The following is a 22488-nucleotide window of genomic DNA, read 5'->3' as shown; positions in this document are numbered from 1 at the left end:
ATTTATTTTTACCTCTTGAATTTTTAGCACAAAAGGCATCAAAGTGTTGAAAAGATTGTAAACTTATTTTGGTTTGTAACCGGTGGCTTTTAGAGCTTATCTGGGTTTATTTAAATATTAACAGGTTTACTTCTGTCTGGTGCCCGAACACTTTAATTTAGCTATCTAATGACTGATTTAAACTGTTTTCTGGGGCCCACCACCATTACAGTGCCTGATGTTTACAGTACTCTCTGTCCCTGTGTCTCAAAACAGCAGGTGGTGTTTACCAGGAAAGAGGCAGACTAGCTTAGTAAATACATTATAGATCTATAAAGAAAGAAAATGTAGCTATTAATGCATGAAATATTCAGATGACTTACAAAACCAAAATATTATAATATAACAAATTTAATTTAGATTTAGCTAAATAAATTTGCTGTTGCAGTGCTATTTGTTTAACTTTTTACCCCTATTTGTTTTACTACACTCTAAAAAATTCCATTCCACAAAGGGATCTTTATAATTTATAATTTTCTAAGAACTGTTCACGGAAAGGTTATTTTGGGGGGGAAACTCTCTTTGTAACCTTTATTTTTAAGAGTGTATACAAAATATACATCAAAAATTGTAACCTTCTTGGAGTACAATACCTGTCCAATAGGGCTATTGAGGACAGTGAAGACAGAACTGTCTGAAGCAGATATTTAAACTGTGGATAATCAAATTCATCCCTTTGCCCAGACAATACTGCAGATCACATTGGCCACAGCATTAGACAGCATGTCTGCAGGGCTGAAAGCAGAGCCTTTGAAGAGAACATTACATAAGATCAAGAGTTTGCAGTTTATGTCAACTGATAAGCTGAACATAAAAGAGTACATGCAAAGAATATTAAATGATTTTACATTTACATTTTTTAAACATTTCCACAAGTTCCTTAGCCTCCTCCCTGACCCGTTCCTCAATGCTCCTGCAGCCCATTCCAAAGTTCTTCAGTGTCATAAGAGTGAACCTGTGCATCTCCTTCCAACAGTGTCCACTGGTGGACATAACCCCTGAGACAATGTTAACAACGTTTCTAGTCTTATGTTAAACAAAAATTATATATTTTTTTAATGCTATTGACAGCACATTATGATAAATACTTTGCTACATGTATGTGCAAGATTTCAGTCATAAATAAATTGCAAGTTTTTACTAGATTAGACATTATCTGTCTAGTGATATATGTTCATGCTGAAATATAAAATTGGTTTGTGTTTTAAAATCTATTACCTGTCACTTTGTAGCGAATTATCTCTTTAAGTTGTGAGCTTCAGAACTTCCTATAAGGGAACTGGTGAGCATCGATGTTTCCTGGTTTTCACAGCTTTTGTACGGAGCAAACATTACAGTGCATTGAAAAAGAAATTGTGATTGAGACAGCCCTTAGCCACTGACTACTGAGCAAGGGACCTGAGAACAAAAATAAACTAATAAACACTTTCATAATTATGTATTTATTATTTTTGAGTATGTTGACACTCAAACAGCTTTTGAGATCAGATAAGATGGTAGTATAGCGTCCATCAGGCGACCGTTAATTTCACATCAGAATGAATACGCTACCTACTGTTATTAACGAAAAATGTTAAATTATCCACCAAATTATCATCATTTTTGTAAGTTAACAACAATGCCACCTCATAAATTAGTAAAATATTAAACTGAGTTATTGCCTATATAACATATTTTAATATAATGTATGAAATAAACGTTAAAACCGAAATAATAAAGATGTAAATGTCATCTCTCATTCAAACTTGCTCGCTCCAGCTCGACGCTACTCCGCATTGGATTGTGTGAAATAGTCAGGCGGGAAGGAAGTCGACCGGAAGTTGAAGTCGGCAGCATGCCGCCATCTTGTAGCAGAACTTCACTTGCGTTAGCATCCCATTGACTCCCATTCATTTTGGCGTCACTTTGACAGCGAATAACTTTACATCTGAGGCGTTTAACTCAATTTGTCCATTATTTATTTCTAAAGATACACGACAATGTATAAAGGGCTCCATTACCTTCTATGTTACATTATGGCCCCGTAGAAACAGTTTTTGTAAAAATAGGCTAACGATTGCGTCATAACCACTCGACTCTCTGTCGCACAGTAGAGAAATTACTGTACAGACAGGAGGAGAAGCTCGCAGGCAATCGGGGAGACGTCAAGAGAGAAGCCCATAGATACAAGCCCTGGCGTTACATTTTAAAATACTATACAAAATAATTAATCAGAATACTTACTCCTGCTCACTCACTCAAGAACTCCCCGCTCAATCTCGCCGTCTCTGCAAGATTAATGATGGCAGTTTGCACGCACAGCTACTAGAAGATTTACATCTGTCAGACAGGTTGCTGACGTCATCAAGCTTAGTTTGAGTCTGTGCGTCAGAAACGGAAGTGCTAAAAATCGCTAAAAATGGGCTTCACTTGTCTCAATTGAGTTCCTATGGGGTCGCTGTGTCCATTTCTTTTACTGTCTATGGAAATAGTGCATCAGCAGTTGTACACTCGATATCAGAATGAATTGTGGGTAAAAAGTAGCGGACGAATGTAGGGAATGAAGTCGTTCACTCAGAATTCGGACAGCACTACAAAATGGCTGACACCCGATATAGTGCACTAGTAGATAGGGAGCGGTTTCGGACACAGCACTTGATTAATGTGTTAAGGTGCACTGCACAAGGTTGGTGTAAAACTCTGCATGTAAGTGGACCTTGAGAGACAATGTTGAGATCTCCTGCAATATGTTCTGAACATGAAAATTCAGGATGACTTCTAGTTTGATGACTTACAACACTGGTGTCCAGTACTGGGCTGGAGGACCAACATTCTGCAGAGTTTCCGGTGATCCTTGATAAAATAACAGTTTTCTATGTGAATGCATTGTAAAATGTAATTTATTTTTGTTTTTCGCAAAGCGTGATTTCTGAAGGATTATGTGACACTGGAGACTAGTGTAATGATGCTGAAAATTCAGCTTTGATCACTTTTTTAAACATATTGGAATAGAAAATAGTTATAAAAAAATGGTGATTTCACAATATTTCACTGTATTTTAATCAAATAAATGCAGCAGTGGTGAGCATAAAAGATTTCTTTCAAATACATGACAAATCTGACACTTTTATATATATATATAGCAATATGTTCTTTCTGATACACTGTAGTGAAAATGTTTCTTAATTCTGAAATATGCCCCTATGTAAAGATATGACAAAATATGCCAGTTCTGTGCAGTTGGTGCGAGTTTGGACCCTTGCCCTTCAGAAAAAATAAATAAATAAACATATAAATATCTTGGCTTCAAATCAAATGTTGCTACTCATTAAAATTTTAACCTTTTACAAAAACCATTGGGCTAAACAGGCATACACGTTGGAGAAACTAATTACTTAGAGCGTTTTTTCCCTTACAGTTTATCGACAAAACAAGACTGTCATTATTCAGTACTTTGTATATTTACATATCACAAATATGTAATACAAAGTTTTAGCGTGTTGTTTTAGAATTGAGATAACTAGTTTGAAAAACTAGCTAGGTTTGCTGTGCTTATAGAGACAGCAAAGGCAATCGTTTTTACTTATTTCGCCCCTAAGTTTACTGACAGAAATCTTGTCGACCCAACCATTAAAGTAATTATCAATATATTGCATTAGTATTTGAAATGCCCCGGTGTTTTTTAACAACTATGAGGGGAAAAAAGTGTTTACGCATCAAGTAGCAGGTTCTAGAATGAGCATCAAGTTCGGTTGAGGAGATGCGGAGAGGAGAGTGGTCCAGCCGTGAGTCACAGCCGTGACGCAGGCAGAGAGAAGACAAGGCGCAGCATCCTCTCCATCCTCCATAGCACTACAACGACTGACAAAAGAGCGGAAGAGAAGTCGCGATTTTGAGGCTTGTTATCAGGTAAGAGGGCTATAATTTCGCTGTATCATGTTTCTGAAAGTTTCGCAAAATATAGTTGGCCTGGCCATCTTGTTTTTCAGCGTGAGAGAAACAGCCTGCTTGTTTTTCATGTGCTGCGTGACGGAGCGTCCATGTTTTCTTGTTGACACAGGGCAAGACTGACATGCTTAATAAGAGAATACAAGATCAAACTGCGTCTGTTTTTATATATTTAGACGCGAGATACCGATTTTAGATTATTTTGATCTATTTATCGACGATTTAATCAGTAATGTTGAGGGATTGAAGACTGTCTCGATTTCATTTGTGCACGATCCATTTCTGAATTACGCCCCTTTTTGGTAGAAAGCACAGGAGAAAAATAATACAAATTAAATATTAATTTACGATATCTTTAAATTCTATTAATATTTTAAATATGTAATAGTCTTATGCTGTTATTTATTCATTTCTTTCTACAAAATGAATGATTCAGCTGTAGATATTAGCATAATTTGCAGTTTATATATATATATATATATATATACACATACATACACACAAACACACACACACACACACACACTTGACTGTTATGAAATATTATGTGGTTGCATTTTATTGTCTTCTTGGTAGACCGATTTTCCATTATTGAAGTAGATAAAACTTTGAATCTTAACATTGCAGCCATTGTGGACATTTTCATTTCCAAGCATTTTCAAAAAGATTTCAAATCTGATTGAAGTGTCAGTTATCATTACAAGACACAAAATCTGTTACCATGTGGTCTATTTGTTAAATTTACATCTTTATAGTGAATAAAGATCCTGTCTCCTACAGTCTGATGCAATAGAAGGACATTGAATGTACTACCACAAACAACTAATGTGTGAGCTTATTCCAGAAGCAAATAAAAAACATTTAAAGCAATACATAATATACTATTAAAAATACTTGAAATGCAGGGTATTTTCAATATTCTCTTTGGTCACATTGCAGGCATACTGATGTTAAAACCATAAAATATATCAGTTGCATGAAAAATACTATATGTCATGGTCTGCTTTCTAAATATTTGGGGTAACTTTCAAAACAATTTGATAAAAACAATGTACTGTAGGACATACCTGTATGCTGTAGTGTTGGGCTAAGTCTAGCATTCTCTGGTTAATTCCCTGAATGTTATTTTGATGGCTGATTGAGCAGTTACGGGCATCTAAGACATCACATTAAGTTGCAATAACTTATATTCAGAATGGATCTCCAGTAAGATGGCGCAGTGGCTTGTAAGGTCCGGTCTCTCATCTGTTCCAACAGACAGTGCTGGAAGCAGTGAGTCACTCATCCTCTCCGCCAGACTCTGTACTAAACTTAGAGCCTCGCTGGGAGGGATGACTGTGGTGTCGAGGTTCATGATCATACTTCTCATTTCATGTATACTCACTTTTGTTTTAGAGCAGTGATCGAACAAAAAGAATATTGAGAGTGTCAATGAAGGCTTGGTTCCTTTAGGGTGTGTTTACAGGTGGCTGGTTTGGTTTGATTAAAATGAACTCGGGTGCAAAAAAATTGGTGCGCACAACTCGGAGCTGCTTTCAAATCTTTGATGAAGTTTGACTGATATATGAGTGCAACAAATATCAAAGACATCTAACAAACCTGATGTCACAAGATCTGACCTGGTTGTGTGTTGCACATTATAGTTGAGTACAGACATCATGGCATTGTTTTGAATGCTTTACATATCTTAAAAGCTCTTCATGGGTTGATAAGCTGGTAAAACACCACCATATGTACACACACAAGCTGTCCGATTAGGTTGTGACTGTTTTTTATGCCTTTTGTTTTGTATCTTTATGTTAGGTATTACTAATGAAAGTGTGAACGCTAAGCTAAGTATCATTTTCTTTTTTGGTGCGGACCAAAATAACAAAGAGAACCAAACCAGTGTGATTTTTAGTGGACAAAATCAAAAAAATCAGTTATCATTGCTGGGTTGATTTTCTTGTAGACATCTTAGGAACACTGCTCTATCCAGTGTCTATTAAATTTATTAAATTGCACTCTCAATTTGTTATTTTTAACTATGCATTTTTAATGTACAGGCCCAAACACATAAGCAGAATGACTAAAGAGGAGACTTCTGAGGTGGAAGAGGCCCAGCCGGCCTCTGAGTTCATCAGCCCTGCTCATGAACCCCGCAAGAAACCCATAGTGCATCCATCTGCACAGGCTCCACTGCCCAAGGACTACGGTGGGTTCCTCATCCTAGCATCAGATCTACCAAATATATTTCAGAGAACTAGAAATCCTGAGCTACATGTTAATAAAATTCCACAGCATAATGTAGTGGTGATCTTATTGGCTGTTGTAACAAATCCCTGTATTTATGTCCTGCATTTTGTTTGCTTCTATTAAAGCGTTTACCTTCTTTGATCCAAATGATCCGGCCTGCATGGAGATTCTGACAGACCCTCGGACCACAATCCCAGAACTGTTCGCCATTATCCGCCAATGGGTTCCACAAGTTCAACACAAGATTGACGTCATAGGCAATGAGGTAGTAAAGATTTAAGTATTTCTTTGGAGTTGTCAGCAGTATAGACAGGAAACGTCCTGAATATGTGGACAACTAACAAAACATATTTATTTTACTAAAAGGGATAGTTCACCCCACCCAAAAATTTTAATTCTGTCATTAGTTACCCTCTTTTCATTCAAAATCTGTAAGACCTTTGTTCATCTTCAGAAACCTAATTAAGATATGTTTGATATCATATCCGAGAGCTTTCTGGCCCTTTATATACAGCAACGCAACTACCACATTGTTAAAATAGTCCATGTGACATAAGTGGTTCAGCCATAAGTTTATGAAGCTACGAGAATACTTTTTGTGTGCAATGGGAGAACTATTCTATCCAGCTGCGGGTATTTCTGTGTAATATGATCTAAACTTGTTGAAGACTTTTTTCCTCTTCATTCTTTGTGAGAGTTTTTTTCCCAAAAGCTTTCTCTTTTTCATCTCTCTGGAGTGCAAAGTATAGATACTTTGAATGAGATGTTATATCGCCACGCAGAAATACTGCACAATCACATTTGCCTTAAGCTCAATATTAACTTTTGCCAAAGTGATTTGATTGCAGTACAGGAAAATAAATGTCAGCCGACTGAACTGATTTTACACATGTTGTACTGAGAAAGGGTTACAGTGTTTATTTACACATTTTTTTATTCAAATTGTCTTAACAGTAATTTAAGTCTTTGTAAGCACTTGTAAACACTCTTGTTCGTATGTAAAGATGAATGAGTAATGGATATGGAGGTGTCTTGCTGTAGATAGGTGTCCCTAGAGGAACTGGAGCTGCTGGGATTGATGGCAGTGGTAATAAGCCTCCTACATTTGACTGATCTCTGCATTGAGTCCTGCCCTAAATCAGCTCCACCTGTCAGGTCTCGGTGACGAAGAACTCCCACTGCCCACCAGTATTTAGCCTTGTGGGTCTGACTTGTGATGTGTAATCAAAGTAAAGGGGTTCAGAAGTTCAGAAGGTTAAAAGTTTTCACGAGTCTTGTACATGTTTTATGCTGGTTTCACTGGTGACAGAGAAAAAACAGAAAACCAAATTTTTCTGAAGGGAAATCACTGGTAGAGGATCAAAATTTTAAAGATTTTTAAAACATAATTTGTGATACATTTTTCATATTTTTTACTTGCACACAAATCTTTTTGACGTCTTTTTTTGTATGTATGTAATAGACGTGTTCATTTTTAATAATACTGCACTCAATTCAGTTTGATTCTTGCATATCAGCTCCAAGCCTTCCACAAAATGTATGATATATATTTAGAAAATGTGACGTTAAGGATGACTCCGCAAAAAGGCTTCTTTCTATCACATATCATCAATATTAGTTGGCTTTATTTTTCATCATTAGAGTGCATCTCACTAATATGGCTCTCATCCAGCTTTTAAAGTGGCCATTTACTCAAGACCGTAATTGCCTGCAAGTCTGCATTAGTTATTAATTGGCTTCCAGTTGCATGGAAGTTCATCATATGCTGATCAACTCTGTCACTTTCAGATATTAAAGCGAGGTTGCCATGTGAATGACCGTGATGGCCTGACGGATATGACTCTTCTCCACTACTGCTGCAAAGCAGGAGCTCATGGAGTGGGTGAGTGACACTGGAGTTGACAGTTGGAGGTCTTTGCCATGACTTGCCTTGCGATCCACAATCCAAATTTTGACATTTCTCTGTAATTGAGGTCAATAAAGTTGAACAGCTTCTAATTCTAAATCCTTTAATAGTGCTATCCTTGCTGTGCATTTCCACTTGCCAACATAATAAAATACAATCAAGCCTGCAGTAAGTGAGCGTCGCTGTAGTTAACAATGTGTTTTCTCTTCAGGTGATCCTCAGGCAGCGCTTCGGCTGTCCAGTCAGCTGATAGCTCTGGGAGCTGATGTGAGTCTACGCAGTCGTTGGACCAACATGAACGCCCTCCATTATGCGGCTTACTTCGATGTGCCAGAACTGATTCGTGTTCTGCTCAAAGCCTCCAAGCCTAAGGGTGAATTTCAAAAACGTTGATTTTTAAACAATCAAGCCACATTCTCACACACAAGCTGAGGTAGAAAAGGCAAAGTATTTTAGTCATTTAGAAAATGTCAAGTATCATGCACAAGCAAATGATGATGTTCTTGGCACCTCATTACATATTCTACTAATAGAGTAGGCTGTCCTTCAACATATCTGTTGCTCTTCTCTCCACACAGTGCTCAACTCCACCTGCAGTGACTTTTATCATGGCACAGCCCTGCACATCGCCGCCTCCAACCTCTGTCTCGGTGCTGTCAACTGTCTGCTGGAGCATGGAGCCAACCCTACTGTCAGAGTGAGTATAATGACTTATATTTCACTTGAGTTAATCTCCCTAATTGGCTTTGCTATAAATCCACTTGGTTCATTCTGAATGAATGTTTCGGATGTGTTTGTTGGTCTGTTTTCAGAATACTTTTAAATGGACGCACTGTATGTATAAAATAAGATTCACAAATATATTCTACCATTCAAGAGTTTGGGGTTGGTAAGATTTTCTAATGTTTTTGAAAGAAGTCTCTTGGCTAACCATGGCTGCATTTATGTGATAAAATACAGTATAATAATATTGTGACATATTATAACATTTTAAATATCTGTTTTCTATTTTAATATATTTTTAAATGTCATTTTTTCATTCAAGTCATTACTCCAGTCTACTATGATCAGAAATCATTCTGATATGCTGAATTGGGGCTTAAGAAACATTTCTTATCATCAATGTTTTGCTATGTAATATTTATTTTGTGGAAGCATTTTTTCGTATTCTATGATGAATAGAAATGTCAAAAGAACAGTATTCATTTGAAACAGATTGATCAAATTTATGCATCCTTGTTGAAGTTTTCATTTCTTTAACAATTTTTGACCCCACTTATTGACAACATATTGACACCATACTGTCGAACATGTATGTAATATGGTCGATCATCCTTTGAAAGGTAGCAGGTGCTCTGTGAAGCCCGAGAGGAAGGACCCGGAAATGGTAGTGTCCAAAAGGAGTTTTAAAAGCTGTTAACTCCTTGCTATCTGGGCTTAATGGTATTTGCCAATAGCCTTTACATAAGTCCAGTGTTATAAGAATGTATATTTATGACAAAAACATTCAAAACTGCACTCTGACTTTTGTTATCGACTCAGACGGCAATGTTATCTCAAAATGATAAGTAGCGGCCTGACTGGACTGTCACTAACAGATAAATAAACTCTCTGCATATTACAGAATGATAAGGGTCAAGGCCCTGCTGAGGTTGTTCCTGACCCCATGGACATGAGTCTAGATAAAGCAGAGGCCGCCATGGTGGCTAAAGAGCTGAAACAGTTGCTGCTGGATGCAGTGCCGCTCAGCTGTAACCTGCCCCGCGCCACCCTGCCCAACTATGACAACATCCCCGGCAACCTCATGCTTTCCTCCCTGGGCCTCAAACTAGGGGACCGTGTGCTGCTGGATGACACAAAGGTGAGATTAGGAGAGTCTGTGTGTTTAAAGACTTTGAGGAATGGATGCAGTGTCTGAAGCACCTAGGAGAAGATAGGATATATAGATAAAGCACAATGCATATTTTCTGCAGGCTGGCACCCTCCGTTTCTGCGGCACCACTGAGTTTGCTAGTGGGCAGTGGGTTGGTATTGAGCTGGACGAGCCAGAGGGCAAGAACGACGGGAGTGTGGGTGGGATCCGCTATTTTATTTGCCCCCCAAAACAAGGTGTGTTCTCTTCATGTCTGTATTATAAAAGTCAAATATTATTATTATTGTAATGACCACAGATCTGATCACAGTATTTTAGAGTTTAATATTTGGTGTACACATCTATTTTTCAGGCATCTTCGCCCCTGTGTCAAAAATCAGCAAAGCTCTTGAGCAGACCCCCTCTTCAGTCACCTCCACGCCAAAAACCCCTCGCATGGATTTGTCTCGTGTAACCGGCAAGATTAAAAAAGAGAAAAAAGAGAAAGATAAGAGTGAGTGATAACATCTATATATCTAACAACTATCTATTTTAAATGTGTTATTAGAATTCTGTGTTGTTCAGTGTTCATCTTCTATTAAACTGTCATCAAATCAGTGTTTAGACCCAAGTTGATGTGTGACCACTTAAAATAAGTGTTATGTTTACCAAGGCTGCATTTATTTGATTAACAGTAATATTAACCGGGGTGCTGCTATGGATGAATATTACCATAAATTTTATTACAATTCAAAAGAACTGTTTTCAATTCAAATGTATTATAAGGTCAAAGCAGCCATTAATAAAGTCTTCAGTGACACATGATGCTTCAGAAATTATTCTAATATTCTGAATTAAATTCAGATTAAATTGAAATAATCTTTAACTGTTACAGTTTTGTACTGCATTTTTGATCAAATATGAGTTTATCATTTGAATTCAACATTTGCTTCTCCACCAGCTTCAAGAAAGAAGTCTTTGCCCGGGGTGAGTTTGGATCCTGATGGAGTCAAGGTTGAGGTTGGGGATCAGGTGTTGGTGGCAGGCCAAAAGCAAGGGATTGTCCGCTTTTTTGGCAAGACAGACTTTGCTCCTGGTATGTCTGTACGAAGGTCTGAGATAATGCTATAATATAATGATATAAGAATACGCCTGACATGATGATTTGCAATTCTCTTATAATTAATATGAAATCATATATAAATACAACAATGTGCAGCAATTATTTAGAATTTTGTGTGTGTGTGTGTGTGGATTCTTGTGATCAGGATATTGGTTTGGTGTGGAGTTGGAACAGCCCACTGGAAAGCACGATGGCAGTGTATTTGGAGTGCGTTACTTCCACTGTCTGCCCAAATATGGGGTTTTTGCACCACCATCCCGTGTTCAGAGGTAACATCTTCAACATGTAACGGAAAATTATTTTTTTACAGATACACTTGGGTACACTTTTTAACTTGGGTTACAGTAAATAGGGATATGTTTTACTGCTTTGGTTATAGAATATGAGTACACCGTGCCTTTCATTTCAATTTTATTACTGAACAGCAAACACATTTGCAGTAATGTTTTATGTTTATGAAGGGATAACGAAAAAGTCCCACGACAATGTTAGGGGTTGAGGCCTTAGTAAATGTGCTAAAATACCATTTACATTATGAAGTCTTTGTAAAACAGTCAAATGTATATTTGAATCATTTTGTTGTTCAGATAAATTCTCCAAGAAGACATCAACAGTATACTTTGATTTTTTAATCTCACAGAATTGCAGGGCCCAAAGACCCTCAGAGTGATGGGACACTAGTGAAGAAAGTCCACCAGGTCACTAGTAAGTACAACGATAAGAGCATGTTCTTCTTAAAATGTTTTTTGTTTGAAAAATGTTTTTTTCTTTGCTTGCTTTTAAAGCAACACTGCATCACAATCAGAGTGTGTGCATTTGTATGAATAAACAACATTAGCTCACAGTTAGTGCTCCATCTTATGTGTATCTTGTTGGTTAGGAATAGAGAGACACCTACTGTCCATAATGTGTAATAGCATTAGCAATAATATTTTTCCCGTCTAAAGTTTAACATTCAGCTGGATGATTGCATGTTACAAAGTACAGAAATATATAAATGCATTATACAATATGAATGAACAACACCGTCTCACATGGCAGCCTCAGGTGCATGGTTATAATATTTGTCTGTATTTATCCTCCTCTGCAGTGTCCCAGCCGAAGCGTAATTTTAATGCGATCCGTTCTCCAAAAGACATAACATCTGAAAGTTCCATATCCAGGTATGCTTGTGTCCCATAAATAACACATCCGTTTGGCTGCAGCTGTGAATCTATAATGTATCCTGTGATGCAAGATTAAACAGCATTTTATATTCATGATCTGTTTCTGTTATAGCAGGTTGCTGTTCTGTTGCTGGTTTCCCTGGATGCTCCGTGCTGAGATGCAGTCCTAAATCCACTGGTTACATCTTTAATTCTATCTCCCCCTCTTTTTCTGTTCCTCCTCAAGATAAAATCTCACCAACTCTGTGTATTTCCATTATTCGTATGTGCTTCTCTTTGTGAACTACCCAGACGGCTGTCCCGCCCCTTTGACGGTAACTCAATAGCAAAAAAATAGTGCCTTGTCAAGTAACTAACAACCTGCATTCCGATGATTGAATTATAGACAAACAATCTTTTATGAAATCAAAATAAGGGAAAATCATTCCTACTAAAAGCCATTCATATCTCTCTCTCTGCTTTTTTTTTTGCTAAACCACTGTGGGTAGATTAATGGCAGTATTCAAGCAAGATAATACAGTCATAATCCACAAGCAAATAGGCTTGTGCATCAATTTTTATTTATAAAGGTGCTTTTTTGTTTTGTTTGTAAATGTGCTGCTGTATTATGTACCTTTGCTGTCTTACGTTACAGTATTTTATAGCATACAGACTTTGATTTCTAAGCTTAAAATGCCTTTAAGTGAACTAGTAGGTGACATTATTAGTAAACATAAAATGTTTCATTGTAACTGTAGTCTGAAAATACTGATGCTGCCAAGAGGGGTCATCTACAGTAAAACTGTAAGCATATAGCTTAAAAGATATTTATATGTTGCATGAAATAAGCAGGCATGGGCACGTTTTTAGGTCATAAACTGATCTGAAATGAGGCGGGAGGCCTGCTTTAGATATTATAAGCTAACAAATCACATTTCATTTAATTAAAATCGACCAAAGCGCAAGCTCCATGATATAGCAAAAGCTAAATAATCTCTTACTTGAGAATAACGTACTAAGAACCACATCAATAATGCAACTCTTAAAAGGAGGCATGTTCATTCTTGACCTTTCATAAAAACGAGGTGATAATAAGCATTTTTTGTTCATTTTATAAACCTAAATATCCATAAGGATCACAATCATGTTCCTCTCACCAAAAAAACAAAAATTATTAAAACAAATTATAGTTCATCTAGTATAGTTTAATGTGAAGTACAGTTTATATTTTAACATAAATCCTCATCTATCGTCTACAGTATACTGTATAAAAGTTGTTAGGCCAGACTACCTATTCCTTCTCTTTCATTTTTCACTCGGATCAGTTTTGTAAATGCTGTTCTTTAAAGTCCTGATTGTGAAAACTGTATGTGCTTATGATATTGTAATCAAGTGTGTGGGTAATAACAGCAATATTTACTCCGTGTGAACATACTATATGAATATGGATAGAAACTCTTTCTACTTTATTACTACCTATGGAAGCACAGCATGAGTAAAAGTGTCTGTCCCTAATAGAGCTGGGATCAATTAATAATAGGTGAAATCACTACAGTGATCCCAGAGTGGATAGATTTTATTAAGGAGACAATGATAAAAACAACAGCTTGGCTTGTGCACTCTCCTGTCTTGTGAACACTTGGTCAATTGCACTGATTTACAAAAAAGAGCAACTTACAAAATTGAAAATGTACTGCTTGAGCAGGTCTGAACAGCTTTTGATTTCTTCAGCCGCCATGCCATCATTTAATTAAAGAACAACTGAATCTGTGTGGTAGGTTTAGCATTGACACTGTAGTGAGTAGAATAGTGCATCTTCTGATGGAGTGCAAAGGTCAGCTCACAACAATCCTGAAATTGTGCATTATCATTTTGTGACTTACAGAGTACAGTGTATTGTTTTATGGTGTCTTAAAGTTGTAGAAAGCATCATTTACCTTAATTTCAGGACAAGTCACATTACATTTTTTAATGCCAAAATTAGAGTAAAAGTATGACTGTAAATGACTGGCTCACATTACACGCTTTTTCAGTGTGACATCTAGCATTGCAAGCGAAGCTTTGTCATTTTCTATCCAGTTGTGTAATTGGTATAGTTCATTTGGAAACATTTATTCGTCTGAGAAAATAATATATTTTAATAATTTTAACACAAGGTACTTTTTTAACGTCCTGTGTTTTGTGTTTTCGTGTTAACTATACTCTGTAAATCAGATTAATGTGGATCTCATCATGAATTCGGTTTTGGATTTGATGGACAACATGACTGTAGCCTACTGCATGCTGTGTATACATTTGCAGGTTTCTTTTTCCTACAGTATATAAGCATGAAAAATTAATTCAAGTGAAAATCCATCCTGACTGACTAATAAACATTAGTGTTTTATACTTAGTTTGACTGTGTTGTATTTATTGATTTGATGCAGCCTACGATACAAGAACATAACTAGCAGTTTATAACTAGAAATTAAGAATTTACATCTCACAATTCTGAGGAAAAAAAAATTGCGAGATACAAGCTCAGAATGGCGAGTTTATATCTTTTATCTAAGTTTACATCTCGCAATTCTTTTTGTCTCTGATACAAACTCGCAATTCTGAACTTTATGTTCTCTGAATTGTTCGATAAAAATTCACAATTACATTTTTTTTTTTATTCAGTGGTGCAAATGGGTTTTCATACATTTCGAAGTCAATCGAATCCTGGCGGCGCATGCGCAACAAAGAAGGCGCAAAAAATATGAGCTAAATTAAAATATTTCGTGAAAATATTTTGCTTCTTCAAATCATTTAGGACTACTCCTATTACAACAGTACCATAATTAAAATATAAACAAATAAACGAAACAAGTTTATTTAGCTGAGAAATGTGTTTATTCGTATAAAATGTACATATTGTTTACACTGCAAAAAAAAGTGTAGGTTACTTTTAAAAACAATTATTAAAAGCCATTGAGTCTGTGTTGATATAATTCAGTCATAAATTAATCTGATTCAGGATGATCCTCTTGAGTGCTCCTCGTGTTTTTATCTGTGCAGGTTGTCTGTCTCTTTCTACGTGCACGTCGATTCTTGAACCAGACCTGAATTTAAGAATATACATTTTAGTCATTTTATTTTTAAATAGACTATATGCTTAAATGTTAGAAATGTTAAAATATTTTAGTTAGTATATATCTTGAAATTAACATTAGCACAAAGTATGAAATATCATTAGGCTACAGATAAAGAGCGCTTTCTCACCCGCACAGTCTCCTCGCTGAGGCCGGTGTTTCTGGCTAACTCCGCCCGGGTTTCAGCGCTCGGGTAGTCGGTGTTTGCGAAGAGCCGCTCGAACGTCTCCGTCTGGTTCTCGGTGAAAACCGTTCGGATTCGACTGCGCTGTCTCTGAGCTACAGTTTGGTGGCAGTGATTCTCTGCTGTATCACAACCTGAAGGTAGTTTTAAAAAATAAATACATTATAAACACAAAAACTAATTCGATCTTTTTTTTAATAAAGTTAACAAAATGAAGAAAAAAGGAAAGAAAATGCATACCTGACACGACAAAAGGCCACGGTTGAGCTGCATAGTACTCTGATTTAAAAGCCGGCTGATAACAGGAGACTGGAACACAGCAGCTGTACATTCCTGCATTCCATGATGGAGATGGAAAGTTCACCATCAGTGCTGCATGCTCACAATGACCTCTAGATCCATCCTGGTAGAGTAGGTCCAGTTTGGTCAGGTGTCCTGGGAAATCCTGAGAAGATGCTGGATTATCAAATCCAGGTGATTCCGCTGTTTGTTTGCTGTCGTCTCCCAGAATGTAATCAATAGAGAAGTTTGAATATTTCTGAGTTGCCATGTTCAAGTAGGGGCCTACAGAAGCTGCTGTGACTGTGTACTCTCTTCTCTTGCCCTCACAATAATGACATGAAGCTGGGTTGTATTTGTACCCCCTGGTTCGTTTTAACTGAGGTATTAATGTTTTTAATATTGGTCCATTAACACCTTTTTGTAAAGGTTGAAGTCAAAGGAATTTAACTTTTGAAGATCCACTTTGAAGATCTGTTAACCCTTTTAACCTGGCAATTGAAATTCACCTGCGATGATACTTATGAATGTTTATTGATCACACTTCAAAACTTAGAACTAAGTGGCCTGTATCAAATTATAGATTTTATACAGTTTCATGACATTAAAGAAATAGTTTAATATGTTTAATATAAAGTAGTATGATAATATATATATATATATATATATATATATATATATATATATATATATATATATATATATATATATATATTGTATAGGCCTATATAAAACATACATTTTTTAATTGTTTTATTTTGAATTGTATTTTGTTTTGATGTAGCCTAATAAATGAATATATGAATAATCATTAAAGGACCATAAAAAAAATATGGAAACAGATTTATGTGAATTTATACTTTAATGGTTTTTAGACTTAATCTTAATCCGTTAATCTTGTTATTTTATACTGGATAAAGTTTTATAGTTTATATTGAAATAAGTTTATCTTAACAGGTCTGAAGAATAAAGAAATTAATGATACTTGTTCAAAGGGACACGCGCGCTTTGTAATTGTGACGTCATCATCCGCGTTCAATGACGTTAGAAAGATAAAAGTCTTTTTATTTGAACTTTTCAAAGAGTTCAAAAGTGCTTTGAATTGTTCCTTCTTTAATGTCCATTTTCATTTGTGTTTGAATAATACTTTAACTTATGCTATAAACTTACAGGCTACTCTCGCTCATTATGAAAATTCTGAATGTAAAAAAATTACACCAGTCCATTATACTGACTGAAACATATATATAATAAATATATATAAAAGTGAATAAATGTCGCCATCTTGCGGTACTATTAAGAAAGTTTAATAAATAAATAAATGTCTCACAATAATTTTAATAAAAATGATAAAAAAAAAAAAAAAAGCTTTACCCCCTTACCATTACATACCAAGATAACTAGGTAAAAAATATTAAATAATAGTTGACTTTGAAAGAAAACATTGCATTATTATATTATTACAAAAAAAAGGCCAGTGTCTGTGGAGAGAGGAATTATTTAAAATCCTTCAGCGTTATATGTGCTGCATGCCAATAAATCATGGTTAACTCAAGATTATATGATCATGGTTATTTTAAAGTACAAGCCACAGCTGTAGCTTATGTCACGAGCAGTTAGTCGGTTTTGTCTGAGAGAGTGTGCATTTTACAAACCAGCAGATTCTCCCAATATAACTCAGCTTACATCAATACCATTTGATTCGTTTTAAGCTACTTGGGTTTACAAATAATTCATATGAAAATCCTTCTGAGCAGATATTGGTTGTGCCTCTTTGCCAAATGAGATCATTTTATAATCTGCAAGGCCAACACAGTACATATAGAAAATTAGCAAACTGTATGTCCTTCATTGTACTGAAGATTTTTGATGTATTAAACACAAACTTGCCATTATGAACTTCAATGCCCATATCCCCATCTGGATGGAATAGATCAGTTACAGGGATTTTTGTTTCAAGAATCTGTGAATGAGTATAAGATCTTTACATATGAAAGGTAATAATTCCATTCAGATAATAAAAACGTGTAAGCTCTGTTTGATACACAAAGGACTTCATAAAAAAAAAAACATCAAATCAAAGAGGGATTACTATTTCAACAGCAGGATAAAAGAGCATATAGCCCTACATATTTAATTAGTCAGTATCTTTCACTAAATCTGTCACACAACAAAAGTATGGAAACTCACACTAAACAACCCTCATTTGCATGATAAAGGCAGCATTCTGTTTCAGAGCATTGCACTGAATCATATGGTTGACCCATATTCAGTTCTGCATATGTTTATAAAGAACATCCATTGTGGCTGTAAGCATCCATCTGTACAGTCAGCATTTGCACAGTGCCACTGACAAGTATTGATATGATTTGGGCCAATAAGCAATTAACAAATGCATGACCTCCTCCAAACAGAGCTGGATGTTCATTGAGAACTCCCAACTATTCAGCTCTGCCAAATCAAACTGATCTGGGATGAAATTCAAGCTCTGGTGAGTAAGATATGCATCCCAAAAACACAAAAGTAAGTTTAACTATCTAATCTGAAGCAATCCATCCAAAGCACAGACAAACGAGGGCGGCTTTGAAGATTACTTGCTGGCTTTTCTCAATGGGGTGCATTTACTACAGTCAAATGATTTTATGATCGAAGGTAAGACGTTGTGGTAGAGAATATTTGGGCCACAACAGTTGTACTGTGGACTGAGAAATAGACCTGGCAGATGGTGTTTGGATTTAAGATTAGCTGAGTCATTCTTTACAGAGGAAATAAGCCCCAATGGTGTCTTTTGCATCTGGAAAAATGAATTCAGGCAGCAAGAACCAATGCGTTGCTCTGTTTACTTGGAAAGTTACATAATACTAGGTCATGTTATTGCAGTGTCTAAAGAAATAGTTCACCCACAAAATGAAAATTATCTGAAAATGTACTCATCCTCACCTGGAACAGATTTGGAGAAATTTAGGATTACATCACTTGCTCAGTGAATGGCTGCCTTCAGAATGAGAGTCCAAACAAGCAATACTTTCATTATTAGTGTGTGTTAAGAAATCACTCAACTGTTACTTCTGGCCAAAATGCAAGTACATAATTCATAGTAACACATCCAAGTGCACCATGATATTTGTTTAGAACTGTTTTGGACTGTTAATGCTTGTAAGCGGTGCTTGATCTGTGCATATTTCTCTTCTGATACAAGACAATTTTTCAATGGATAAAGCAATGTTATGGATGTTAGCCAGAAACAATGGATTGAAGTTAAAAATTATTCGATGGATTTGTTTCATATATATACCCAGCACAAGATTTTATTTGATGGACTGGAGTTGTGTGGATTACTTGTTGATTATTGTGATATTTTTTATTAGCAGTTTGGGCTATCATTCTGACAGCACCCATTCACTTCAGATGATCCATTGGTGAGCAAGTGATAATGCTAAATCTCTCCAAATCTGTTCCGATAAAGAAACAAACTCACCTACATCCTAGATGGCCTGAGGGTGAGTAAATGTTTAGAAAATTTTTATTTTGTGTTGAGCTATTCCTTGAAAAAACATCTAGCATATTTTTCACATGTATTGGATCAGTGAGTCCATTTGCACTGTTCTTTTATTCCTCCAGTGCCTGAGAGTGACAGCCAGCTGGACTACACGCTTCTCCTTGACTGTTCCAGATGGCTGGAAAAGCAACTCTTATCTCGTTCCAAGAAACCGTGTCTACATCAGGTCAGCTAGATTTGTTACCCCACCACAAAGCATTTAATTATGAACTGTGTGTCACAAATTCAGTCAAGCATCTGAAGGTCAGCTTTTCAAATTCATCACACAAGCTCATATAGTGAGAGATGATTTTTAGGTTATCTGAACCAGGGGTATACAATTGGGGTACTGGGCCCCTCAAAAGTGGTGCTAGAAAACTTGAAATTCTGGAATTCTATTTTCTCATCACTGCTATCTTGCTCTGTATTGCACTTTTAAATAAAATTAATAATAAAATCTGCCTATAAATGATACATATTATACAAAATGCTATGTATACATATTTTAACTGAATTTAAAATGTTTCTTATACATTATAATAACATATTTTAGACAACTATTAGTTATAGTTCTCTAAACTGAGAAGAGTTCTATGTTTAAGCCAGTAAGGTGACTGTTTTTATGTGTGAGTCATATGAATCATATACTCAATTGATTCTTTTAATCACACTCATTCATTCGGGAACGAAACAAATGACTGCCTTTATAAGTGAATCATTTTAAAGTGCCCCTATTATGGGTAATGAAAGGTGCACATTTTGGGAGTCCCCAGTCACAGGTTGACATGCATGCAAGGTCAAAAAACACTTTCATATGCATTATTTTTTTTTTTTTTACCTTGCTCAAGGACTCCCAAACGATTAACGATTCATTTTTCCAGTGATGCCAGTTGGTTTTATTAACCTTTTTTAAACACCTGATCTAAAGAATACAACTTTAAATTAACCATTTGAGACGGAGCATTTACCAAATTTTTGTAACGTTTTCCTGAGTCGAGTAATCATCTCTGCAACCGGGTTCTTCTGACCGAACATGCTCGGCAGACTGTGGAAGCCATGCACACAAGGTGACACAAGGAACTGAGAGAGAGCCAAGCTAAAATATTTAACAACCAGGACAAGATTCAGACAACACAGCCTCTTTTTTTTGTGACGGTGGGGGCATCTGAGTGAGGATGTTAAGGCTAATTTCTGTGCGTTTCTTTTCTGGTTGAAACACAGTGGTGACCTAATTTCATCTGCTTTGGCTCGTGAGCTAGCAAATGCGAACAAAGCTTCTGGAGTCCTTTGAAACCCTTCCAAATAAGACATCTTATATTAGCACACTCATTTGACACGCTTTGAAGTTTACAGTACTGCAATGTCGCTTCGGATAAAAACGCCTGCAAAATGACTAAATGTAAATGCAATGAAAGGAAGATATTGACAAAGCCCGAGATCAAAGGATGACGATTATCGTGTTAAACAGATCACGGAACGACCAGAAGATGGAGACATTCTATTAGAAGACTTACATCTGGAGGACGGCATTACATAATTACAATAACACTGAATGATTCATTGGAAGAATGGAGATAATGTATGCAAGCTGACAGAATTGTGTCATACTTTCTCTTTGTAACGTTGATGCTGTCTGCAGGAAGGCAGCAACCATCTGAACACAGCTAGAGGTGAATATAAATATATAATTGAAAAAAAGCTTTGAAAGTGAGGTCACAGGCAGAAACATAAAAAGAGGGTAATATATATATATATATATATATATATATATATATATATATATATATATATATATATATATATATATATATATACTTGATAACAAATGATGACAGCATTTTCATTTAAACTGGGCGAACTGTCCCTTTAAATGATTGTTTATAATGAAGCTTATGACCTTTTCACCTTTCAATCTCAATAGACACATCTCTATTGTTTTTTGCTCATGCAAATTCGGGGGCTCCATAAAGAAAGCAAGTAAATGCACTCCACTGCATAATTACACTGTGTTTTATTCATAATTAGCAGAGTGACATTCTGATCAGATTCATTCTGACGTGAGCGATGAATCACTGGACCCCTCCCCACTCAGAGTTATGAACATATGCAGGAGCGTTACCTCCTTACTGGGTGAGGAAAGAGACAAATGGTGACTGCATGAGGCGGTTCGGTGTACCCTGGTGTATAAGTACCGTCTGCTCACACATGCTCTTCAAGGGGGCTAAATGGTGTCCTGCCAAGTTCATATCTAGCAGTTGTCAGACAGCAGAGACTGTATACCCTTATGGGACCTCTTTCTTTTTTTCCCCCGTAATCAACAAAGGGTCTCCTATGGGAGATCTGCCTAGTAATATACAGTGAGCTAATCCATTCCTCCAATAAAACATATATTCATGCTGCAGTTTCATAGTCAGTATGTATTGAGCAGCTTATTCTGAAAGAAAAACATGGCACAAAATAATTTGATGCCTCTTGTAAAGGCTGATAAGAGGCAAAAATAAATGCTTAATAAATGCTGACCATTCAACTATGTTTTTTAATCATATCTTTGGATTTAATTAGTTTTTTAATATTTCAAGGTTATACATTTATTTTGTAGTTCACTCCAGGCTGCCCTAAAATTAACCATGATATGTACTGAATATATTGGATACTGCATCATCACTAGTTATAGCCTACCTACAGGCCTATATGTTTTATAAAAAGTTTCAGAATACAAAAATACAGATTAGAAAAATATGCATACTACATCAAATGCTGCTTCACACATTCAAACTTCTGTATATAGCAACTAAGTTTATGATTTTATGGCCTCCTATGGATCATTAAAAAAAATCTATTTACAGCCCTCTATTCTGCTTACAGGCGTGTATGTGTTCTGAAAGGTTTCAGAAATTAATGAAATGTCCCTGAATGGAACTAACTTCCAAAAATTCTAAGGGAATAACAGATATAAATTTACACATATTTTCAAATATTTGCAAACTTGAAAATTTTTTACAAAAATTTACAAACTTGAAAACATTTTTAAATTTTGTCTTGACGTTTATTATCATTTAACTTTTTTCATTGTCTCTTTTTCTCTTCTTACAAAAATAGCAATATTATATTTCATTTCTGTAAATAAATATCCGTGCTTGAAGTCAC

The 22488-nt window shown here is 35.9% G+C and overlaps 2 protein-coding genes across 3 annotated transcripts; one reads left to right on the top strand and one right to left on the bottom strand.

Moving 5' to 3' along the window:
• Positions 1-3446: 3446 nt before the first annotated feature.
• On the top strand, positions 3447-13398 carry LOC132107897 (CAP-Gly domain-containing linker protein 3-like). 2 transcript variants are annotated; one of them, XM_059514236.1, is made up of 14 exons: positions 3447-3927; positions 6012-6160; positions 6327-6466; positions 7990-8083; positions 8319-8480; positions 8686-8804; positions 9732-9968; positions 10081-10216; positions 10333-10473; positions 10921-11055; positions 11228-11351; positions 11723-11787; positions 12173-12245; positions 12364-13398. In XM_059514236.1, the coding sequence occupies exons 2-14, from the start codon at positions 6031-6033 to the stop codon at positions 12416-12418; spliced, it is 1611 nt and encodes a 536-aa protein (XP_059370219.1). In that variant the 5' UTR covers positions 3447-3927; positions 6012-6030; the 3' UTR covers positions 12419-13398. The 2 variants fall into 2 exon arrangements, with proteins under 2 accessions (XP_059370219.1, XP_059370218.1); XM_059514235.1 differs by having other exon boundaries at positions 3450-3927; positions 12361-13398.
• A 1701-nt stretch (positions 13399-15099) lies between these two features.
• dharma lies at positions 15100-16417 on the bottom strand. The gene is made up of 3 exons (XM_059515113.1): positions 15765-16417; positions 15471-15658; positions 15100-15310 (listed from the first exon to the last, which is right to left on the bottom strand). The coding sequence occupies exons 1-3, from the start codon at positions 16072-16074 to the stop codon at positions 15212-15214; spliced, it is 597 nt and encodes a 198-aa protein (XP_059371096.1). The 5' UTR covers positions 16075-16417; the 3' UTR covers positions 15100-15211.
• Between the last annotated feature and the right edge of the window lie 6071 nt (positions 16418-22488).

The sequence above is a fragment of the Carassius carassius genome, chromosome 28 (genome assembly GCF_963082965.1).
Source record: "Carassius carassius chromosome 28, fCarCar2.1, whole genome shotgun sequence".
In the NCBI taxonomy this organism is placed as follows: Eukaryota; Metazoa; Chordata; class Actinopteri; order Cypriniformes; family Cyprinidae; genus Carassius; species Carassius carassius.
This window is presented reverse-complemented; position numbering and strand designations above follow the sequence as displayed.